This window comes from Acanthopagrus latus, chromosome 4, assembly GCF_904848185.1.
Source record: "Acanthopagrus latus isolate v.2019 chromosome 4, fAcaLat1.1, whole genome shotgun sequence".
Lineage (NCBI taxonomy): Eukaryota > Metazoa > Chordata > Actinopteri > Spariformes > Sparidae > Acanthopagrus > Acanthopagrus latus.
In genome coordinates, this window is record NC_051042.1 from 20272162 (window position 1) to 20291100 (window position 18939).

The 18939-nt window shown below is 43.9% G+C and overlaps 1 protein-coding gene across 1 annotated transcript in view; it reads left to right on the forward strand.

Annotated features, from left to right (window-relative positions):
* rras2 (RAS related 2) overlaps positions 1 to 18939 on the forward strand; it is a 31206-nt gene that overhangs the window by 8316 nt on the left and 3951 nt on the right. The window contains exons 2-4 of the mRNA XM_037094911.1: positions 15073 to 15160; positions 15359 to 15461; positions 17574 to 17682. Of these exons, the coding sequence (XP_036950806.1) occupies positions 15073 to 15160; positions 15359 to 15461; positions 17574 to 17682 (300 nt within the window). The remainder of the gene's footprint in view (positions 1 to 15072; positions 15161 to 15358; positions 15462 to 17573; positions 17683 to 18939) is intronic.

Genomic DNA, 18939 nt, shown 5'->3' on the forward strand with positions numbered 1-18939 from the left:
GATTAATAAAACAGTTTTGACATTTTGTCACAGATGTCTGCGTATTGTGTTGCAGAGATATCTGCTGAAGTTAGCATGCTTAGCGAGCTAGCCCAGGGCCTGGAATCTCTTTCTCCCTGTGGTCAAAAGCTCCTGCTCCAGACATGTAAACACCAGCACTCCCCTGGTAGTCTGTGTAGCTGCATAGCTAACAGAGCTAATGAGCTAACAGTAGCTACATGCATGAATGCATAAACATGATGCAGTTAGCAACAGTTAGCGGTTACTCTGGAGATATTCTCCTGCTATTTGTTGGGAATTTTGATTTCAGTCGATGGTCAACTCTTACGCATTGCACCATTTTAAAATCTAAAAAAGTCAATTATTGTTTGGCTGTCTCTTGTGTTGCTGTACGGTGATGTAATATTACATAAGAGTACAAAGCAAGTATGACTTGCACCAAAGACGCTGTGTGTTTTAAGCTTCGGTTTCAAAACTACGTATTACTGACAACCTTTTTTGTCGTACAACAATTGTTTCGGTGTACCTTGAACTTCCATTTCCCCGAGACAGGTTGAAAACATCCTCGGCGATATCCTCTCTTGTTTTCTGGTCACTGCCCCTCAGATAGTCAGACAGACAGAGAGGGCAGCGGGTTCCTCTGTGTTGTTTTTTGCCTATTGTTCTGTATTCACACATCTGTCTGTTTCAGAATAACTGGCCACAGTATCAGGTCGCACATCTCGGAGTCATATAACAACAACTCAGGCTCTGGGAAACTGACATGCTGCTTATTTTAGCGGCCCGTTCCTACTGCCATCGAGCATTCGGCATTGAAACTTACATCGACCTTCTTGTGTGAGGAGCTCACTGTGTTTTTAATCAGCATGCTACCGACACTGGTGTTGATTATACATCAAGTTTTGTGTCCCTTTTTGAACAGTGTCTACGCTGTTATTTAAAGAGAAGTTTCAGCCCTAGTTGACAGAACATTATCAGCATTTGTTTTCATGCGTCTGTGCTTGTGGCTGATACCGGGCCCTGAGCCGCCTGCCAGGCAGCTGGTGGACATTTGGCACGTCTCATGCAGACGCTGTCCAGAGGCCTGCGGGGCACCTGCTGTCCATCAGGGGGAGGTGAGGCATGGAATGAGACAACTCCTCAACAGGTGACAGCGCAGCAACACTCAGTATCCAAATGTGCTGACGACAACGGCCAAGTGTGACTTAGTTCTCAACAGAAGAGCTTCTGAGCCTCTCTCCTGCTGATAAGACACCAGATCATAATCAGAGAGGCTATTCAGTGAGCATCAGGTACATGTGTAGATACATTGGAGATACTTGAGTCTGGTTGAGTCAGTGACGCAGCTGTTGTGTGACTGTTACACTGATCTAACACACACAGCAAATGTGACTGTGTCCTCCGCACCAGTTGGTGTTGGCGAACCCGAAAGCAGAATTTAAAGTTGGCACACGCCGGCGCACACCGAGTCAGCAGCTGTCTAAGAAGTGTGTTTGTCTAACCAAAACATGGTTGTCTCGCGGCCAGGCTCCTCCAGATTCTAGCTGAAGCAGGTGGAGCTCAGGCTCCCGCACATACATTTGGCTTACTGACACGCAGTCGGAGGATAGTTTGTGTCGGCCTCTGCAGGAGGATTGAACATCTCTCCTACTCAAGACTCCTACTATTTTGATGATCTACCAGAAAGTGGCACATTTAGTTTCCGTAACGTGTTGACGTGCAGTAAAGCTTCTGTAAACTACTGTTGATGCTGAGCTACCCATTGACAAGATAACCTTTATTTTTATCTTCGCTGGCATTTTGTTTTGAGGGTTGTATGTAATTTCTTGTAAGAGTTACTGAACTGTCAGTTAGCAGCTTACTGCTAGAATGATTTTGCGGGTCAGCTTTCACCATCTGGCTTCATCAGAAAAAAACCCTGAAAGCAAAATTGCTGTGGTTCAAGATCCAGCCCACAGCTCATTCTGTTGGTGGAATAGATCTCACCCAGACTTGGTTCAGTTATGGTTTATCTGGATCGCTCTTGGCTGACTTGTGGCCATTGTATGGTTGTGCTTGTGACTGTGGGCCAGATGAACGGGTGTGGAACATTTTTGCTACGTTGGAATTGACTTTGCTGGATACATGCAGGCTTGATCGGACCTTAGCACATCACTGTACCTCATACTGTTGATACACCAGTACTAGTTGTTTGCTCGCTCTACTCTCCGACAGCGAGTTGCTGGTACTCATGCGCTGCTGCAGTGCCCACATGGCCCCACCTCCTCCAGAGGTAAATCCACTTAGATCTAGTTGTTCTTAACATGCACTAAACAAACCTTTTTATAAAAAATTTAAAAAGAAATATGCCCCTGTATATTCTGTCAGTTTTTCCCTGAAGTACCTAGTATTGTACTCAATATGGATCTTTTTCACTTAAACTTAAAGGACTTTTAACGTGGCGACCTGCCAGGCAGGGAGGAACCATCAGAGAGAGAACAGAAGACGTGTCCATTAGGTCTTATTTATGAGGAGTTGTCTGCCGAAGTAATAACATTTCTGCTGCCTGTGTTGTAGGCCTGCTGGCCTAAAAGCACACAGCAGTAATGATGCTGTGTATCTGACATGATGCCAGTGAAGTGGCCCCATTTCCTTTGACATATCACCCCACACTAAGAATTATAGTCTGCAGCAGCCGAGCACACTGGTGCAGAAAGACACACTCAGCAGTTGTACGAGGGGAGAGACAGTGAGGACGATGAGTAGATCTCTGCAGGTGCTGCACAGCTGAATCTTTTTGAGGTGCTTTTGGAGAGAGATGATCATTTTTAAAGTAATTATTGGCATTTCTGTGCTTTTCTCTGGATCATCTGACTGCTCTTTTTTTTTTTCCTTTTTTTTTTTTTTTTTATCAGTGTAAGTCGATCGATCATATGTTTTTCCCGAAAACCACAGACTATAAAGTGTGAGCCACACTCCATTGAGTGACTTTGTATGGGTTTTTTGAAAGTCACACAGTAGTCTCTCTGTCCACACAGCCACTGCAGTAGCTGGTGTCCTCTGAGCCGTCACAGTAACGCTTTGTTGACGTCAGTATGTGCAGTACTACTCCTGGGGAGGAAGAAGAATTGAATGAAGCCTGGAATGAAAGAAAAACATATGGCAAGCACTAAACAGCCTGACACGTTGGGTTGCGTCAAAGCTCAGTACGTCACAATTTGTGCTGAAAAAGTTAACATGATGTTGAACTTTCTCGTCCGACTTCAGAAGATGCATCTTTTTACTTCACCTGGTTTTTATTGCAATCCTGGCTTCCTAAACAGGGAGACTTCACAGCTACATTACTCACTGTTCTGTGAGCGCCTCGCCTCATGCATCCTCTACGTCTATTCCACATCGATTGTGTTGATTTGGATATGGGGGGTCACATGGGCCAACGTTTTCCCACTTGCACAAAGGCAGACATTGATGAAGATCCACCACAGCCTGGGCGGGGGTGGGGGGGGGTGTCATGTCATTTTAGAGGGCATGTCTTATCCAAATAACTCTTCATTTTCTGTCCCCTCCCAGAAAAAACAAGGAAGGGGCCGCAGAGAAAACTGCATCGATGAGCCGTCAGTGGCTGGGCTTGGGGTCGGCTTAATACAGGGAAGGGGAACATTAGTGATGTCACATGATCGGCTAGAACAATGAGGGCGGTTCACACATACTTCTCCTTCTTTGTGTTGTTCTGTTTAATCAGTCTGTGGGCTCCTAAAGTATTTACACAGGTCTCCACTTATTCTTCGACAAAATGTACTTGATGAAACAGAGATTAGGAAACAGTTTATAGTGTGGCCACTACAGAGCAAACAGGCGGCTTTGAGCCCAGTGATCTGGTGGAAAAGGGGGCCTTTAAATGGCAACCCTTTGATTCTGCAGCTTTGAGCGGGTTCAAAAGTGTTCAGAGTCCGGCACACACTGATATTTAGCCGGGCGATTGAAGTCTTAAGGCCAGAGAGGTTAGAGGAGAGCAGGGGGTGGACTGTGCCAGGGGTTGGCCTACTTGGTGGGACATTTATCACCGTCTTTATTCTCCGCATGAGTGAAATCCCCGACTGAACAGCCCCGAGTGCCTGCGGCGACATTCAACACACACTGTATGTAACTTGCTTTAACACCATTATGTTACACCATCAGTGATAACTTGCATGAATATATACAAAAATCAGAAACTTGAATAGATTGGCGCTTCTGTGATGGTGACATTTTACTCTGCAGCTTTACTACAGGGACTGGGAACATCTCAAAGTCGTATGGGGCAGCAGACACGTTTGTAAATGAACCAGATGAACGCAAAATATGAACATTTAGCATTTCGAAGTGAAAACTAATTTAAAACAGCAGGAAATGTTCAATACAATCTATGATTGTATTATAAAAAAAACTCCACACATGAACGCAACTGCAAGTACAGAAAGTCAAAACAGGGAGTGGAACTGCATCTACAAACGCTGATCGTTGATTCATCTGGAAAGGATTTTGTGGTCGACTGATCATTCAAGTCATTTTCAAAGCAAACACGTTGATACGATCTGAGTTTTTTTTCATTTGTTGGTTATTTGTGCACTGTATAACTGTAGACTTAGTATCACAATGTGCTCACAATCAAATGAAACGATGGCCAAAGGTTGTCATGAAAAACAACATACATTTCAAAAGCAAAAGAAGACATGTAAAGCTCATACAAAACATGATCAGTAGTTTGCATAGTTTACACCCCCCAACCCCAGATTATCAGTCAGTCATTTACAAAGACAGAGGAAGCTACTAATAAAAAGGGATCCAGGTTGAATCTTAGTTATCGAAATGTCGAACTCTTGTTCTACTTAAATATTCATTCCACTTCTTGTTTAATTCCATATATATCCCCTGGTCATCCTCGCCCCCCTGCAACGTTCCTATGAAAACCCAGTTTAAGAGGCACAGGGTTGATGTTTGATAATACTGACTGACTGATTGATTGATTGATTTATTGAGTGTTTGACTGATTTTCACCAATCAGTCTACCATTAAGCATTAAGTGTATTCTTTTTTTAGAAATGTTGCAGTATTGGTCTAATCCTTTGGTCATATTTCACAGCCCTAGCCCGACACCTGCAAAGACAGTATGGGCTCAAAAGTCCAAAGACAACAGAATTGTTCTTCACTGGCTTGCAAGGCTCTGCATGAAAATCCATTAAAAGGATTTGTGTTGTGTTTTTTTTCAACAACCTGGGCATTATTTATTATTTCTGTTGCTTATGTTGAATAGATCCTAGAACTTAAGTGTGTCCGGATCTGTATTCTGCAGTCACGGTACTGGATGGACGTGATAGATGTGAGGGATGTGATGTGATGGATGTGATGGATGTGATGTGGATGAGGATGCAATGCCCAGGGGGTTTTTTTCTGGTGTGGCAGAGTTTCACCGGTCTGTCGGCATTTAAGGACAGGGCAATGATTAAAGGGACAGGCTATTGATCTGTTGCGCATTAGGAGGAAGGGAGCTTGTAGGAGTGATGTGCATGGGTTCATTTAATTCGGCATCGAGCCAAGGTTCATCGCCGACCACCCCCTCCCACCGGACTGCATTTCTGTGAATATTCAAAGAAAGTGTTCTTACTGTGGACTCGGCTCAACCCAAACTTTTTTGTTGTTGTTGTTGTTTTCACATATTTCTCTGCGGCAGTGTGTCCTGTCCTGAAGCATTCCTTCAGCGTCAACAGAATGCTCCCCAGCGGCCCTTCACGGCTTTAAGGCAGTGGACATATTGTGCGCTCTCTTTCTCTCCTTGTGTATTAGGTATTGAATAAGTGACCTTTCTGGTTTGTATGAGCTCATGGGAAAAGTGGGTGTTTCCACAGGAAGTTAATGCCTTTCCCTCCCCCTCTCTTTTCTCCCGCTCTCCCTCTCCATGTAGCCTACAGTCTCCCTCCCCCTCAGACCTTTCATTCTGTCTTATTTTTTCCACTATGTCTCACTTCAAGTGCTCTTGAGCGCCCGGCAAAACAATGCTCCTCGCACAAATTCCGGTGTCGCCCCGTGTGAAACGTAAAAATACTGCAGAGGAACCGGTCTTCACTTCCATCTGTTTAACATTAGATCCTCATGGTGGTTATTTGATTACAGACAGCTGCTCTGAGTCCAGCCCCAGAGGTTCTGCAGAGGTTAAACCTGCGCTTGTTTGGGGACAGGAAGTGATACACACATGCTCCCAGCCAAATGTCTTGTTTCTGGGATCAATGCCCCGTGCTGCTCTGCTTTGTGTATGAATGTCTCGCAGTATATTTTAGAAAGCCTGGCTTTCAATAAGGCAACGTTGTTGACATTATGGTACAAATTACAGCTGATTACGTCTCGTTAGTGTGCTCTGAAATAAAATGCGACCAACATTTTCACTGTCTCTGTAAGCATGCACAGTATATGCAACGGTCTGCTCGTGTCATTATCAGAAACGGATCATCCCGGTCTGCCTCATTCTGCCGGTGTCTATAGCCGAGGGTGAGACTTGGCAGGCTCCAGACTGTCTGGCATGAATCTCGTGCCCTTAATTGAAATTGCTGCACTTGGCTCCGGCCCACTGAACAAGTCTTACAACTGGCATGTTTCACCTGTCAGCTGAACCCCCCCCTCCCACTCACCCCTGTGTTTCGGCCACTCCTATTCAGCCTCTCTGTGCTGACATCTCAATCTGTGTAGCAGTTTGTATCGCCAGTCCAGGTCAGCAGGACTGGATGTGATGACCAGTAAGGTGCATATTTTTTATTATAGGTCTGTGTTTTTCAGACTTTGACTTTGGTTTGCTTGTTTCAGGTTAGTTTTAATCATTTAAAAATGTTTAGTTAGCTTTAATTTCAGTATTTGTTTGAGTTTTTATGCCTCCACTCTGGCCGTAGCTGTGGTCAGAGGCATTTTGAATGCGATATCTTGCCTAACGCCTTTAGGGAATTTCGTTAAATTTGGCGCAAATGTCCACATGGACTTAAGGATGACCTGTTTACGTAAAATAAAATAAAATAAAATAAACTTTATCAAAAATGAGAGCAGTTTACAAAGACCTCGGGTAAACAGATCATGGCACATACAAAACAAATGTAAGCGAAAATGAAGCGACATAAAGGACATGAAACAAGGATAATACAAGTAAATGTTTGTACAGAACATAAAATTAGAGAAAAATTAAAGAATCAAAAATAACTCCAACAGAACGAGGGGTACATCACTAGGCAGAGGTTTCGTGGTAATAGGTTTCAAAATTACTGATAATTTTATTCAATTCACTATTAAAGTGATTTTATTGAATTTTATTGATTTTATTGGAAAAGTGAAGGAAACGATCTGGACAATTTCTGTGTGTGAATAATAAAAAAGAAAGCAAAATGCATCCAGTATGATGAAACTGGTCACATATTCAAGCGTGATATAAACTGGATCATTATAGTCACTGATTAGATTTTTGTGGTTAGTCTGAGGTCACTTCGGCACATTTTTCGGCCATTTCGCAAGAATTCATATGATAATTACACAAATGTTTAATATGATAAAATGACACTTCAGAATCAAAAAGGCGAACAGCTGGGAGGTGGAAATTCTAGTTTTTATTTGAATATTGTTACAGTACAAACAGATAGATATAGAATTTAGTCTGGGATGTTTTGTCTTTTTTTTCTGTAAATCTTAATTTTCACTGTAGGAGAACCACCATGTCTGGAGAAGCTCCGTCCTAGTACATTTGTTTATGTTGCATTTCGGTCCTGACTCGTAACACGTATTATTGACCTGGGATCCTCTCATACCTGCCAATTTGTGTCCAACACGTCAGAAGACCTGATGAAATAAGCATGCGCCTTGAACCGTAGAGTCGTCAAAAGGCCTCCTGCTGCGATAAACACAATGATCATCTCTTCAGCGTTTCAGGAGCAAAGCTTATTGGTTAAACTCATGCAAATAGTCTCCTGAGTCCCGAGAATAACGCTGCTCACCTTTAGTCAATTTCTCACTGAAACCTGCTCTTCTCAGTTTCAGACCCGCTCCTTTTCAGCACAACAAGTGAGTTTAAGTGACGGTTGTGAGCTGAGTAGTGTTTGATGCTTGTACTTGGCCAAAGACAGATAAATTGAGAAGATCGTTGTTACTCCCATGATTCCGTATGACACGATCTCTTGCAGCATGCTTAAGCTTTTGCCAGAATAAAACAGATAAATTAATAAGCATTGTCTTAGGCGGTGGTGTGCTGGTGCAGGGAATGAGGTGGTTAGGGAATATTGCAATCTGCTCATGCACACAGAATATTTTTCCTAGAATAACACAATTTCATGGCATTCAATCCACACTTCTCTTTAATTAAAGAGTAACTACGGCTGATGATTTCCAAGTCAAGGTCTGTGAATTCTCATCGGGCACTGGGCCATATGCGGAAGGCAATTAACTCCTATCCATGTTGATGACTCTTTGTTTTAGCTCAGCATTCCCCCTCATTATGACAACCCAGCAGGCAGGCACACCATTTACCCTCATCTGTGTTAGGTGCAGTGTGTTTTTGTTAATTAATCGCCTGAGGTTTTTTTTTTTTGTCTCTTAGTAAAAATCTTGGTGCTGAATCAGTGGTTTCTCTCCCCGTGCAGCTAATGATGCTATATCGGTGAAGAGTGAACGAGGTTGCACGAACCAAACAAGTAGGGATAACTGACGGAGATGGAAAAAGCATCTATATTTAGTGTTTGCGAAGCTGTTTGTGTCGAGAGGAAGTGGGTGCACGGTGCATGCATGATGTTCATTACACGCCTACACGTATCACCCCGTTCTCTTGCTTTCCTCGAGGCAAGAGAGGCAGGATTTATTGCTTTATGTCTTGACTGAGGAGAAGTCGGCTTACAAGAGACCCGGACCAGGTGCTTGAGATAAATCTGTGTGGCATGTATTCCAATTACGAAACAAAACAAGCTGAATCACACACTTGTACTGAAAAGAGGACACAATGATTTGATGGTATCTTTGTGGTTGATATGGCAAAGAGTTTCGTTTAGTCATCGTCCCTGGCTGTATACAGTTTTGTCACTCTAAGGGACGGGACAGTAAACACTCACGACGTGTTGATTGTGGTGAATTTCCAAAATAGAGATAATCATGAACATCCTCACACGAGGGACTTGAAAAAGCTCTAGCTCACTGTCACACGGTCCTGTATTGGTTCCCTGAATTATTTTAAATCGCCTGAGCCTGTCACCGCGGCTGAAGGCTTGGCTAATTATTCCTTGTTAGATTCTTTGTGTCCAATTTTCTTTCCTGACAAAATGTGAGCGTCAAGTGATTCCAGTGTGCATTTGTGCAATGATTATGTGGATGATATTGTGATTTGCAGTGATGTTAAAAGGAAAACATTCACATGGTTCCATGCCGACTCACTCAGTCAATCCATAGGGGGTTTATCAACAAAAAATGTTGCGATAGTTAAACCATTTAAGTAATTTCCCAAGCAAAAAATGCAACATTTCCTTGGTCTCAGGTCGTCAGAGGTGATGGAATTGATGCTTTCCTCTTTATTCAATAATTATCAGTTAAATGAGTTTGTGTACTCCCCCTCTAAAATCAATTTAAGACTTCAGTTTGGACGCTGGGAATGTATTTGCACAGTTTTCTTTAAATGATTAACTGATCAATCAAACATAACCGCGATGGCAAATCAATAATAAACATTAGCTGCAGCCCTAGTTTCTCAACAACTCCGTCTGTGTTTATAACAAAGCACCCAGATTCAGAGCAGCTCGACACAGAAAGCCGTCCTGTAGCTGAGACTCATCCGCCGGCCCCTGTGTCCATGGAGAAAACAAACGCTAATGTTTTCCTGGTGCGAGTGTGCATGTGCAGTGTGTGGGTGTGTGTGTGGGTGGAGGGATGTATAGCTTGGAATGCTGGAGGGGAACTGAGTGGCAGGTTTGGACTTAGGCTAGGTAGGCGTGGTGGGGGGGGGGACATGCCGTCCGTGACATCACCAGCGCCACCACCGAAGGCTCGGCCGGGCCGGGCCGGGCCGGCTGCCTGCTGCAGAGGTGGAGTTTCCTTCCTGCTGTGCTGACCGGGGCTGAGCCCTGGCCCGACCCGCCTTGCCACCGACATCCAAACCGTACGGCAACAAGGGTCTGCAGGCATTTGTTTAATTCTCGCAATATTGCATTGATTTTACTCTTAAGTCCTGATGGAGCGACTCATTTTCTTTTATATTGTAAAGACTTGTTGTTTTGAGATTCCCCTTTAAATGATCTGCCTCTGACTGCTGCTGAGCAGACAATCAAAGGAGGTTAATAATCCTGGTTCTGCAGCCCACAGATACACACACCCCTGATAGTAGTCATGTCAGCACTGGCCTAACGATTGCTTAAGTGGAGCTGGAGTTTGGTCTTCGTTTTTCCTTTTGCACCATTCCAGACTCCTTGTGAAGTACAAAGTGTTACACAGCAAGTGTTTAAATAGTCATTTGCTTCAGCTTTGCAGAGTTGCTGCGCTTCTACTGTAAATGCCTCAGCGGCTTCTGCTCCAGTTGGATAATTCATCTTCCTGGAGAACGTTCAGCAGTGAATGTTTTGAGATGTAGTGCACACTGTGGACCGTCGGTGTGCGTTGGATCATGTGTGTGCATGCATTTGTGTGTACGATCTAAACTGCTCTCACACTTTTAAGAATTGAGCTGTCGGACCCACCGTGTGTCGGCTGTCTCCTCGTGACAGCCGTCCAGTTGTTTTCATGGAAATCGGTCTAGGAATCCGTCTGCCCCCTCAGCACATACCTGGGTTACAGTGAGGCAAATAACGGCAAGAACACTGACGTCAGCGATTATCTCGAAAATGTGGGATATCATCTGAGCGGGAATGTTTCCTTACTTATGTCAATAAGAAACTTGGAATTTTGCTATCAGTGCCAAAATATTCTAATTCATCAGTGTTTTTTCCGCCTAAAATATTAAACCACTCCAGCTGAGCCTCTCAAATGTGAGGACGTTCTGTTTTTCTCTGTTTTACAGCGTCAGGATCAGAATTGCTTTCGTTGCAAAGTACGTTTACACACATGAGGAATTTGCTGTGGTCTGCAGGTGCAAAAACGCCAAACACCGACATACCCACGTTACTCTGAGCCTCCCAGCCTTGACTGCTAGCTGCACAGCTAACTGAGCTAACTAGCCAACGATAGCCTCAGTAAGCAGCAGACCAGCAGCCATGCATGACGTTTGCCATCACAAAGCGGTAAGAGAAGAGCAAAGTTACGACTTGGATCAGGAAGTATCGGGTTAAAGAATATGTAAAACCACTGTGTGTGTCCGTTTTTTGGACAAGAGGGCGGAGCTGCGAAGGACATTCTGATTGGTTCTGACTGAAAACCCGGAGCACCTGAGTGAAGTCATGTCATCTCCGTTCACCTCAGCAGATCATGTGTTCACAGCAGTGGTGGATCAGGGAGCCTCTCAGTAGTTTTCCCAGAAGTTAGCCACTAATACTATCAGCGTAATAGAGTTGCAGCATTTACACATTTATTGACTGCTAATTACCAAAAAATGTCGCTGTTCTGTCTCCACACTCTCAAACTCAAATTGTCCCCTGGAGCTATCTGGGGTAAACGCTAACCTAAATCATCCCCCGCTTTATTGTCTATTTTACCCTAAATGGGACAGTGAATAAAAAAATGAGCATCATTCTGTATGGAAGAATACATAAACCTTAGACCTTGAACTCATCAGGCCTGCTCTTTTTTTTTTTTTTTTTTGAACCTTTTCAGACCTGGTGGTTCTGTCCGTATTTTAAACAGTCAGTAATATCAACTGTTTTCATACTTGACACAGTTTGGTCAGCAGTGAAAACGTCCTCAGGTTTGATACCCAGCTCTGGTTGCAAGTGGCGGCTGTAGTGGTACCATGTGTGTGTGTGTGTGTGTGTGTGTGTGTGTGTGTGTGTGTGTGTGTGTGTGTGTCTGGGGCTCATACAGCCTGATTCATTCGAGCCTGTTACATCTGATGAAGTCATGGATTAATGTAAGAATTCATAGGTCGTATTCCTGGACGTGACTCAGCCTGGTTTATGTCACACGGTTACTGGTAACCTTCCTGAGTCACGTTGCCCCCCCCCCCCCTTCCCCTCACCTAGCCCACCACTCTGTTGCCGCCCGGCTGAAGCCAGGTCCATGCTTTCGGCCACCGTTAGCGCTGGCTCTGGCGCTGCTGGCGCTGCAGAACAGCCTCATCTATCACGGGGAAACAGCTCTGAGAGAATCAGTTCAGCCAGAACAGAGCTCAGCAGCTACACTAGTACGCCTGCATGTGGTGGGAGGGGAGAGAAGAGCCAGATGTAGTGTGGTGCTCGATGCGGCTGCCCGAGTTTGACAGAATAGGAATAAGAGGTTGACGGGGGGAGACGGGGTCATGTGCTGCCAAGAGTGGCGGTGTTGGTGAGGATGCTGGTGGTGGTGGTGGGATGGACAAGAGACACAGGCAGCGTTTTTTTTTTTTCTTTTCTCTCCCTCTTTCTGTCTCCGTCTGGCCGTATGAAGGCACACTGGCAGTGCAGTGCAGTGTAGTGTAGTGCAGTGAAGCACGTTCGAGGATACACAGTGATACTGCTGAATTATTGAGCAGTGGAGAGTGGATGTGACACAGGCCGGCGTACTTGCATGCTGCAGAGCCTCAGGAGAGTGAAGGAGAGAGATTACCTGCAGCAGCAGCCGAGAGCTGCAGGCGCGAGGAGAGGTTGTGGATGCAGGAGACAAGAATAAGTTATAAGCGTTCGCATATTCAATTAAGACCACCGGGTGTGACGACTGGTGGCCATTACCCATATTAATATTTGAGAGTTAAAAGGATCTAATGACAGAAACATTTAACGCAATAGATTTTCAGTCAGAGTCAGAACAAACACACAGCTGTCCTGTTCCAGAGGTGGGAGGTACAAATACTTTGCAGGTATTTGCACTTTAATTGAGTATTTATTTTCCTGACAAATTAACTTAACATTTTTAAAACAGGCATTTTACTTTAGTTTTGATGCTCTGAGGAGAAATGATCTATTAGTTACAATCCCTGGACTTGATTTCAGTGCAAGAGTCTCTCTGCGAGAGGGAGCCTCGAAGGGGGAGAAGAAGTGTGTTAGTGTCTCATATCTGCAGGGATCTCTGCACAGATTTTCCTTATTGTTTGCTGCTAGGTACGATTTACCTACACAAAATGTTGTTATTTGACATCCTGGGAATGAGACATCTACAATCAGACAGTAGTCTTTTGAATTAAACTACAATGATGTGAGGTGCAGTTAGCTTTTGACCAGTACAAATATCCTTCAGAGGGTCACTTCTTAGTTTGCCTGTAGTTTCTTACTTTTACTTGGTTAAAGTAGTTGAATCGCTGCTTCTACTTTCAGTCTGATTTACACAAGTATCTGTGCTTTTGCCTCCTACGTCTACTCATACGTGATTTCTTTACTCCTCTGTGACGGTTAACTGAATAGCTTTTTTTTTTTGGGTAGACGACATCTTGCGCTTCGGCAAATACCGATCGACATTTTTTTCACAATTTATTTGACATTTTATGGACCAAACAACAACGCGATTAATCGAGAGAGCAACTGGAGGATTATCCGATGATGAAAATAACTGTCGCGTCCCGATCTTTTCCTGTCATGTGACATTTTACAAACAGAATGTAAAGAGGGGAGAATGATTGGCACGTGAACTGATCAAGAAACTTTCTGTTGCTTCCGGTCACAGCTTTTCCAAATTACCTCCAACACATTCTATCTTGTGGCATATCTATGGTACAGTTGTTACTTACCAGCCGATACTGATAACTCTGTCATAGGCTAACATCAGTTTATAATACTGATGTATTAGTCAGGCTCCTATCAAAATCAAGGAAGTGAGTTGCTTGCTTATAGGACTGATCCACCCCACGCCTCATCTGTTACTATTTTTATACACTACTATATGATATAAACATTAAGAGTCAGACGAGAGGTGACATTCGGTGCACACAGTGCATGCTCTCTCTCTATGTGGCGTCGCAGCCAATGTAAAGCCTGTGCGATTGTGTGAGACGGCACACAGCTCCACGCAGACATAACACAAACCCGGCTGCAACTGTAAAAGTTTAATTTAGCCCCTGTTGTTCAAGCGGGAGGGAATCTTGTCTGGAGTTTATGTTCTCGTGATTGCTCCATGTTTTCAGGGTGTTGGTTTTGACAGCCCCTGAGCACTCCCCTCAGCTGTCACCACTGAACCCATCCCCGAGGAGAGCGAGAACTACAAAACATGGGAAAAATGTAAAAAATGCATGACTCTTCCCTCCTCCCTCCTCCCAGCTCCTCTCGGCCCCACCCTTCCAGTTTGGGTTACTAGGAGACAAGATATTGGCCCCTGAGTGACAGAATCAGAGGCCTCGAGGAGTGAATGGTGGTGTGTCTACTTGTGCAGCTGAAGGAAAAAAACGTGTTGTAAATGTGTTATTAGCATGAAAGCCCCAGCCTGCGGTCTGTGGTTCGTTGTGCGAGGGGGATATTTACTTCACATTTTTGTGTCTGTAGACGGTGTGTTTACCTCGCTGTCTGGGAGTGGGGCAGTAAAGGTAGAGGTCAGCATGTGCTGTTTGAACCAAAAACACAAGGACAGACTGGCTGTGTGCTCTCATAGCCAATCATCTTTTAAAAAAATTTTAAAAAATTTAAAAAGCCAGCTGATTTAGGCCCCAGGTCCATTGTACATACTCATTCTCAGCCAGAGATGAATCTGTAGACTTTGAAGGTATCCTCATCTAGGTGAAAATCTTTTTTGGCGTGCTGTTGATGCAGTGAAGGAAATGCTGCAAAACACGAGTTATGGACGGCGGTTGAACAGCTCTAGGAACACCTCATAAACTTTTGTTTTGAACATTTTTTTTTTCTGACGGTGCCCATGCACAGCACGCACGTTGCCTCATTTCCTGTTATTATAAAACAAGAAAAGTGTGTTTTTGGTTAAGCTGCAGAGATCGGTGTATAATGAAACACTGCACCCAGACTTATTGACAGTTTCCTCTCTCTCTCTCTCTCTTCCCCACCGCAGTCGTACTTTGTCACCGACTATGACCCCACGATTGAAGACTCGTATACCAAGCAGTGTGTGATTGACGAAAGGGCGGCCAGGCTCGACAGTAAGTGCACTCTGCTGAACAAACACCACCAGAGTAAACACACACACACGCACACACGCAGGAGTATTTCTAAAAAAAAATTCCGCCTGCACTCGAGGATATACCCAAAAAGGTTTCTGCTGTGTTTTTTGTTGCTGCGAGTCACTGTGCGCGCGTGTGATTTTGGTCTCGACTGTGTTTTGTGCGCGCGCTCTTTAGTCCTCGACACGGCTGGACAGGAAGAGTTTGGAGCCATGAGAGAACAATACATGAGGACAGGGGAGGGCTTCCTGCTCGTCTTCTCGGTCACCGACAGGGGAAGGTGAGTGACAGCTACGCGCTCGCTCGTCTCCCTCGCCCTCTTCTCTGTTTGCACGCCTCTGTTTACTGTTCACAATTACGCCCTCTGCCCCCCACCCCCACCCCCCCGCTGCCTCTCACTCTACTAAAACCATAAATCCTGCACCGATACTCTCACTTGTTGCCTGCTCGTGCTTCCGGACTCTCTCGCTGCTTTTTTTTTCTTCTTTTTTCTTTTCTTTTTTTTTTGTTTTGTTCTTGTTGTCATTTGCTTTTGTTCTCAGCTCTTCCTCCCCCATCCTGTTCTTGAATTCACCTAATCGTGCACCTTCGCCTCTATTTAAAGCTCTTGTCTAAAATGTTTCCACTCGACGTTTCGGCGCGATCATGTAAAGCCGTCTTGTGTTCATTGCATTGCTTTGTGAAGTATCAACCAATACACTGTAAGAAATCTGACAAAGTATCTGTATTTTTAAAACATTTTGGAATTCTGGAATTGTGGAAACAGTTAACCCAAAATCATTTAGTAAAAAAGACTAAGGATTTGAAGTCGAAGAAATTTTTAAATGTGCTAGTCTGCTTGCTATTTTTGAGGTAATCGGTTTCCTTTTTAAATCTTCAAAGTCAACTTGTACAATTTACAGTGTAGTGACGTAGAGCAAGCCAGTACAGAGTATACAGCATGTAGGTTATTTATCAAACAAAATGGATCCGGAACAGCAACTATGATTGAATGCTAAAGCCAGTGCTGTTTTAGCTACTACTTTGTCAGAAATACAACAGAAAGGTTACAGCGCAACCAACACTTTAGTTTTAAAAGTTGACTTTACTTTAAAAATGTCAAAGCTTGCAACCGAGTAAGCTAGACTATTGCATTGACTTGGTTTTGAGGTAATCCCTCAAGTCCCTTTGTTAGATTTTACAGTGACGCAAACTCACGTAGAGCATGAGCAGGAAATGGTGAGGTTGTTTTCAATGAGACGGATTACATTAGCTTTCATCCTTCCACCATGAAACCCTCGGGCACAGCGATCGACCGAATCAAGCACTGGAATAGTGAACTCGATGAAAGTAGAGACTATAGATGTGATTGAAAACAGGATGATGAGGAATTAAACAGTCAGATTTTCAGTGATGTATTTCCGCACGGTATATTGTAAAAGTTGACTCAACCGTTTAAGAGTCAGGAAACCGGTTGCCTCAGAATCACCCAAAAAAGTAAGACTGTTAGATTTAAGATGCAGGAGCTGAAAAGCTTTAACAACTTAGTAGTAAGTAGTGAGGCTCTTGTCAATGAGATGAGTTCACATGAGTGTGTCGTTTTCCCACGACTCACTCGCACACGGTAATCTGTGCTGGACTCTACGCCTCTACAAAAAATAACGTATAAAAACAAAGGAGACTGGCTTTTTGAGATCCAATACAGACTATGAAAAGCATAAAATGGTATTTGATGTTGTGAATATCCTGAAAACTAGATGATGAAGGGTTTTATTTGCATTGTCTTTACTTCTGTGTAATGTATTGGAGTTAATTTGTCGTTTGAATGTTTTTCACTTTACACCACGCAGTGTTCTCCTTGTAGTCGGCACGTCACACCCCATCCTCCCCGTCTTTGTGTCCCTGCCCAGCAGTGCAGTAAGCTGCATTCCCCTGCCCCCTCCCAATGTTTATGTTGTAAACAGTCTTTCCTTCCTCCATTTATATTAGTCAAGTCTTTCCAGATTTACTATGTGCTCACCAAGCTGTCTGTGGGCCCGTGGCTGGAATGCCATCGTGGGTTTTGCGGATGCAGTCTGCCCTTTTTTACCCCCAGATTGACATTTTTATTTGCTTTTTGTTTGAAAAAGTGCACATGGCATTTATATTGTAGTAGGACCACGGTCAGGTCAGCGCACAGAGCCGAGCCTCAGATGCATACATCTTTGTTCTGTCATAGTGAGGCTGACTTTTTCTTGCCATGTTCAATCCTTTTAGTCTGATTCACAGCAGTGATGACCTCAACTTCTGGGTGATTGTTACGTTTATGTGGACGGGGGGGCTTTTGCATTTTAAAATGAATGGTTGAAAACAACATCATGTCACCTGTTTTGTGCAGAAAACACCACATAACACTGTGTGATATGTTTTACAGCTTTGAAGAAATCTATAAATTTCAAAGACAGATCCTCCGAGTGAAAGACAGAGATGAGTTCCCCATGATCCTCGTAGGAAATAAAGCAGATCTGGAGCTACAGAGACAAGTAAGTCCCACTGATTGCAGAGATCTGAGCACGCTGCCTGACAAACACACAGAGTATGCCCTGTCTGATCATCTTGAAGAGATAATATCATCAAGTCTGGAGGGGTGGCATTTGCATACTCGAAAGTGGAAGCGAGTGCTGCAGCTGCAGCTAGCTGCAGAGATACAACAGGATGTGAGCTAGAGAATAAAAGAGCGGCAGAAGAGACGCTGGTGTCAGGAGGGGAGGATGGATGGAGAGAAAAGGGAGTGTGATGAAATGATGAATTTTCTGGCTGCTGGTATGCAGTGGTGCGTCACTTCCTGCAGTGAGGCCACACCGCCCCCCTATGGTGGAGAGGGGTCTTACAGGCACGCGGAGCTTATTGCCACCAGCAGTCCGAGCCTCGTCATGTCAGCTTATGTTGGTTTGTTATTTATTCTATTTATATGAGACATGTCGCGGCTCGAGACATTTTATCAGACACCTTTCAGGATTATGGTGATAACCGGGTACACATGACCTATTTAGCATGATGGTGCTCTGCCACAGAGCCTCAACGTGTCCCATAACGACACCACAAGTGTGAGCAACGGTACATGTATCTTTTATTTCAGCTGTAATGTAATTGACAATCATATTTGTACATCTTCCTCATATTAATCACATTCACTGAACATGGCTGAAGAATCCAGACATGCTTCTTTGAAATTTTTGTCAGTATTTCACGTTTGTCCTAATAACTGTGAACTGGTTTATTTCCATGAGAGGGAATACTAGTCTCGCTTTGGACCTGATTACTTTTTGCATTACTTAGGTCCTGCTCACATGCACAGCTGTTTAAAAAAGAGGGGTGGAGGCAAATTCCAGCCGAGTCCCACATGCACACATACCAATTTAAGCATGTAGTAAGATGTACACTGGAGAAATAACAAAACGCAATACAATTAAAATGGACAAAAAAATTGGGCCTGCAGTGCGACGTGTAATGAAAAGGGGAGACGTTCAACATGGAGAAATAATGATATGATGAAAGCTCGGGGGGGAAACATCGGTCAGAGGACATTTTCTGAACAATCAGGAGGAAATTAAAGAAAGAGAAAAAGTGGCAAGCTCTGGAAAACTACTGTCATGTTGGAATGTATTTTTAGATGACAAAAGGAGCTAAATTGGAAAATACCAAACCTTTTCTTTCAGTGTTATTCAGGGTCACTTTCACTTCGATCTCAAAGTCCAAACGTGTGTGCTATGCAGCAGTCCAGCGCCGAGCTTTCTGCT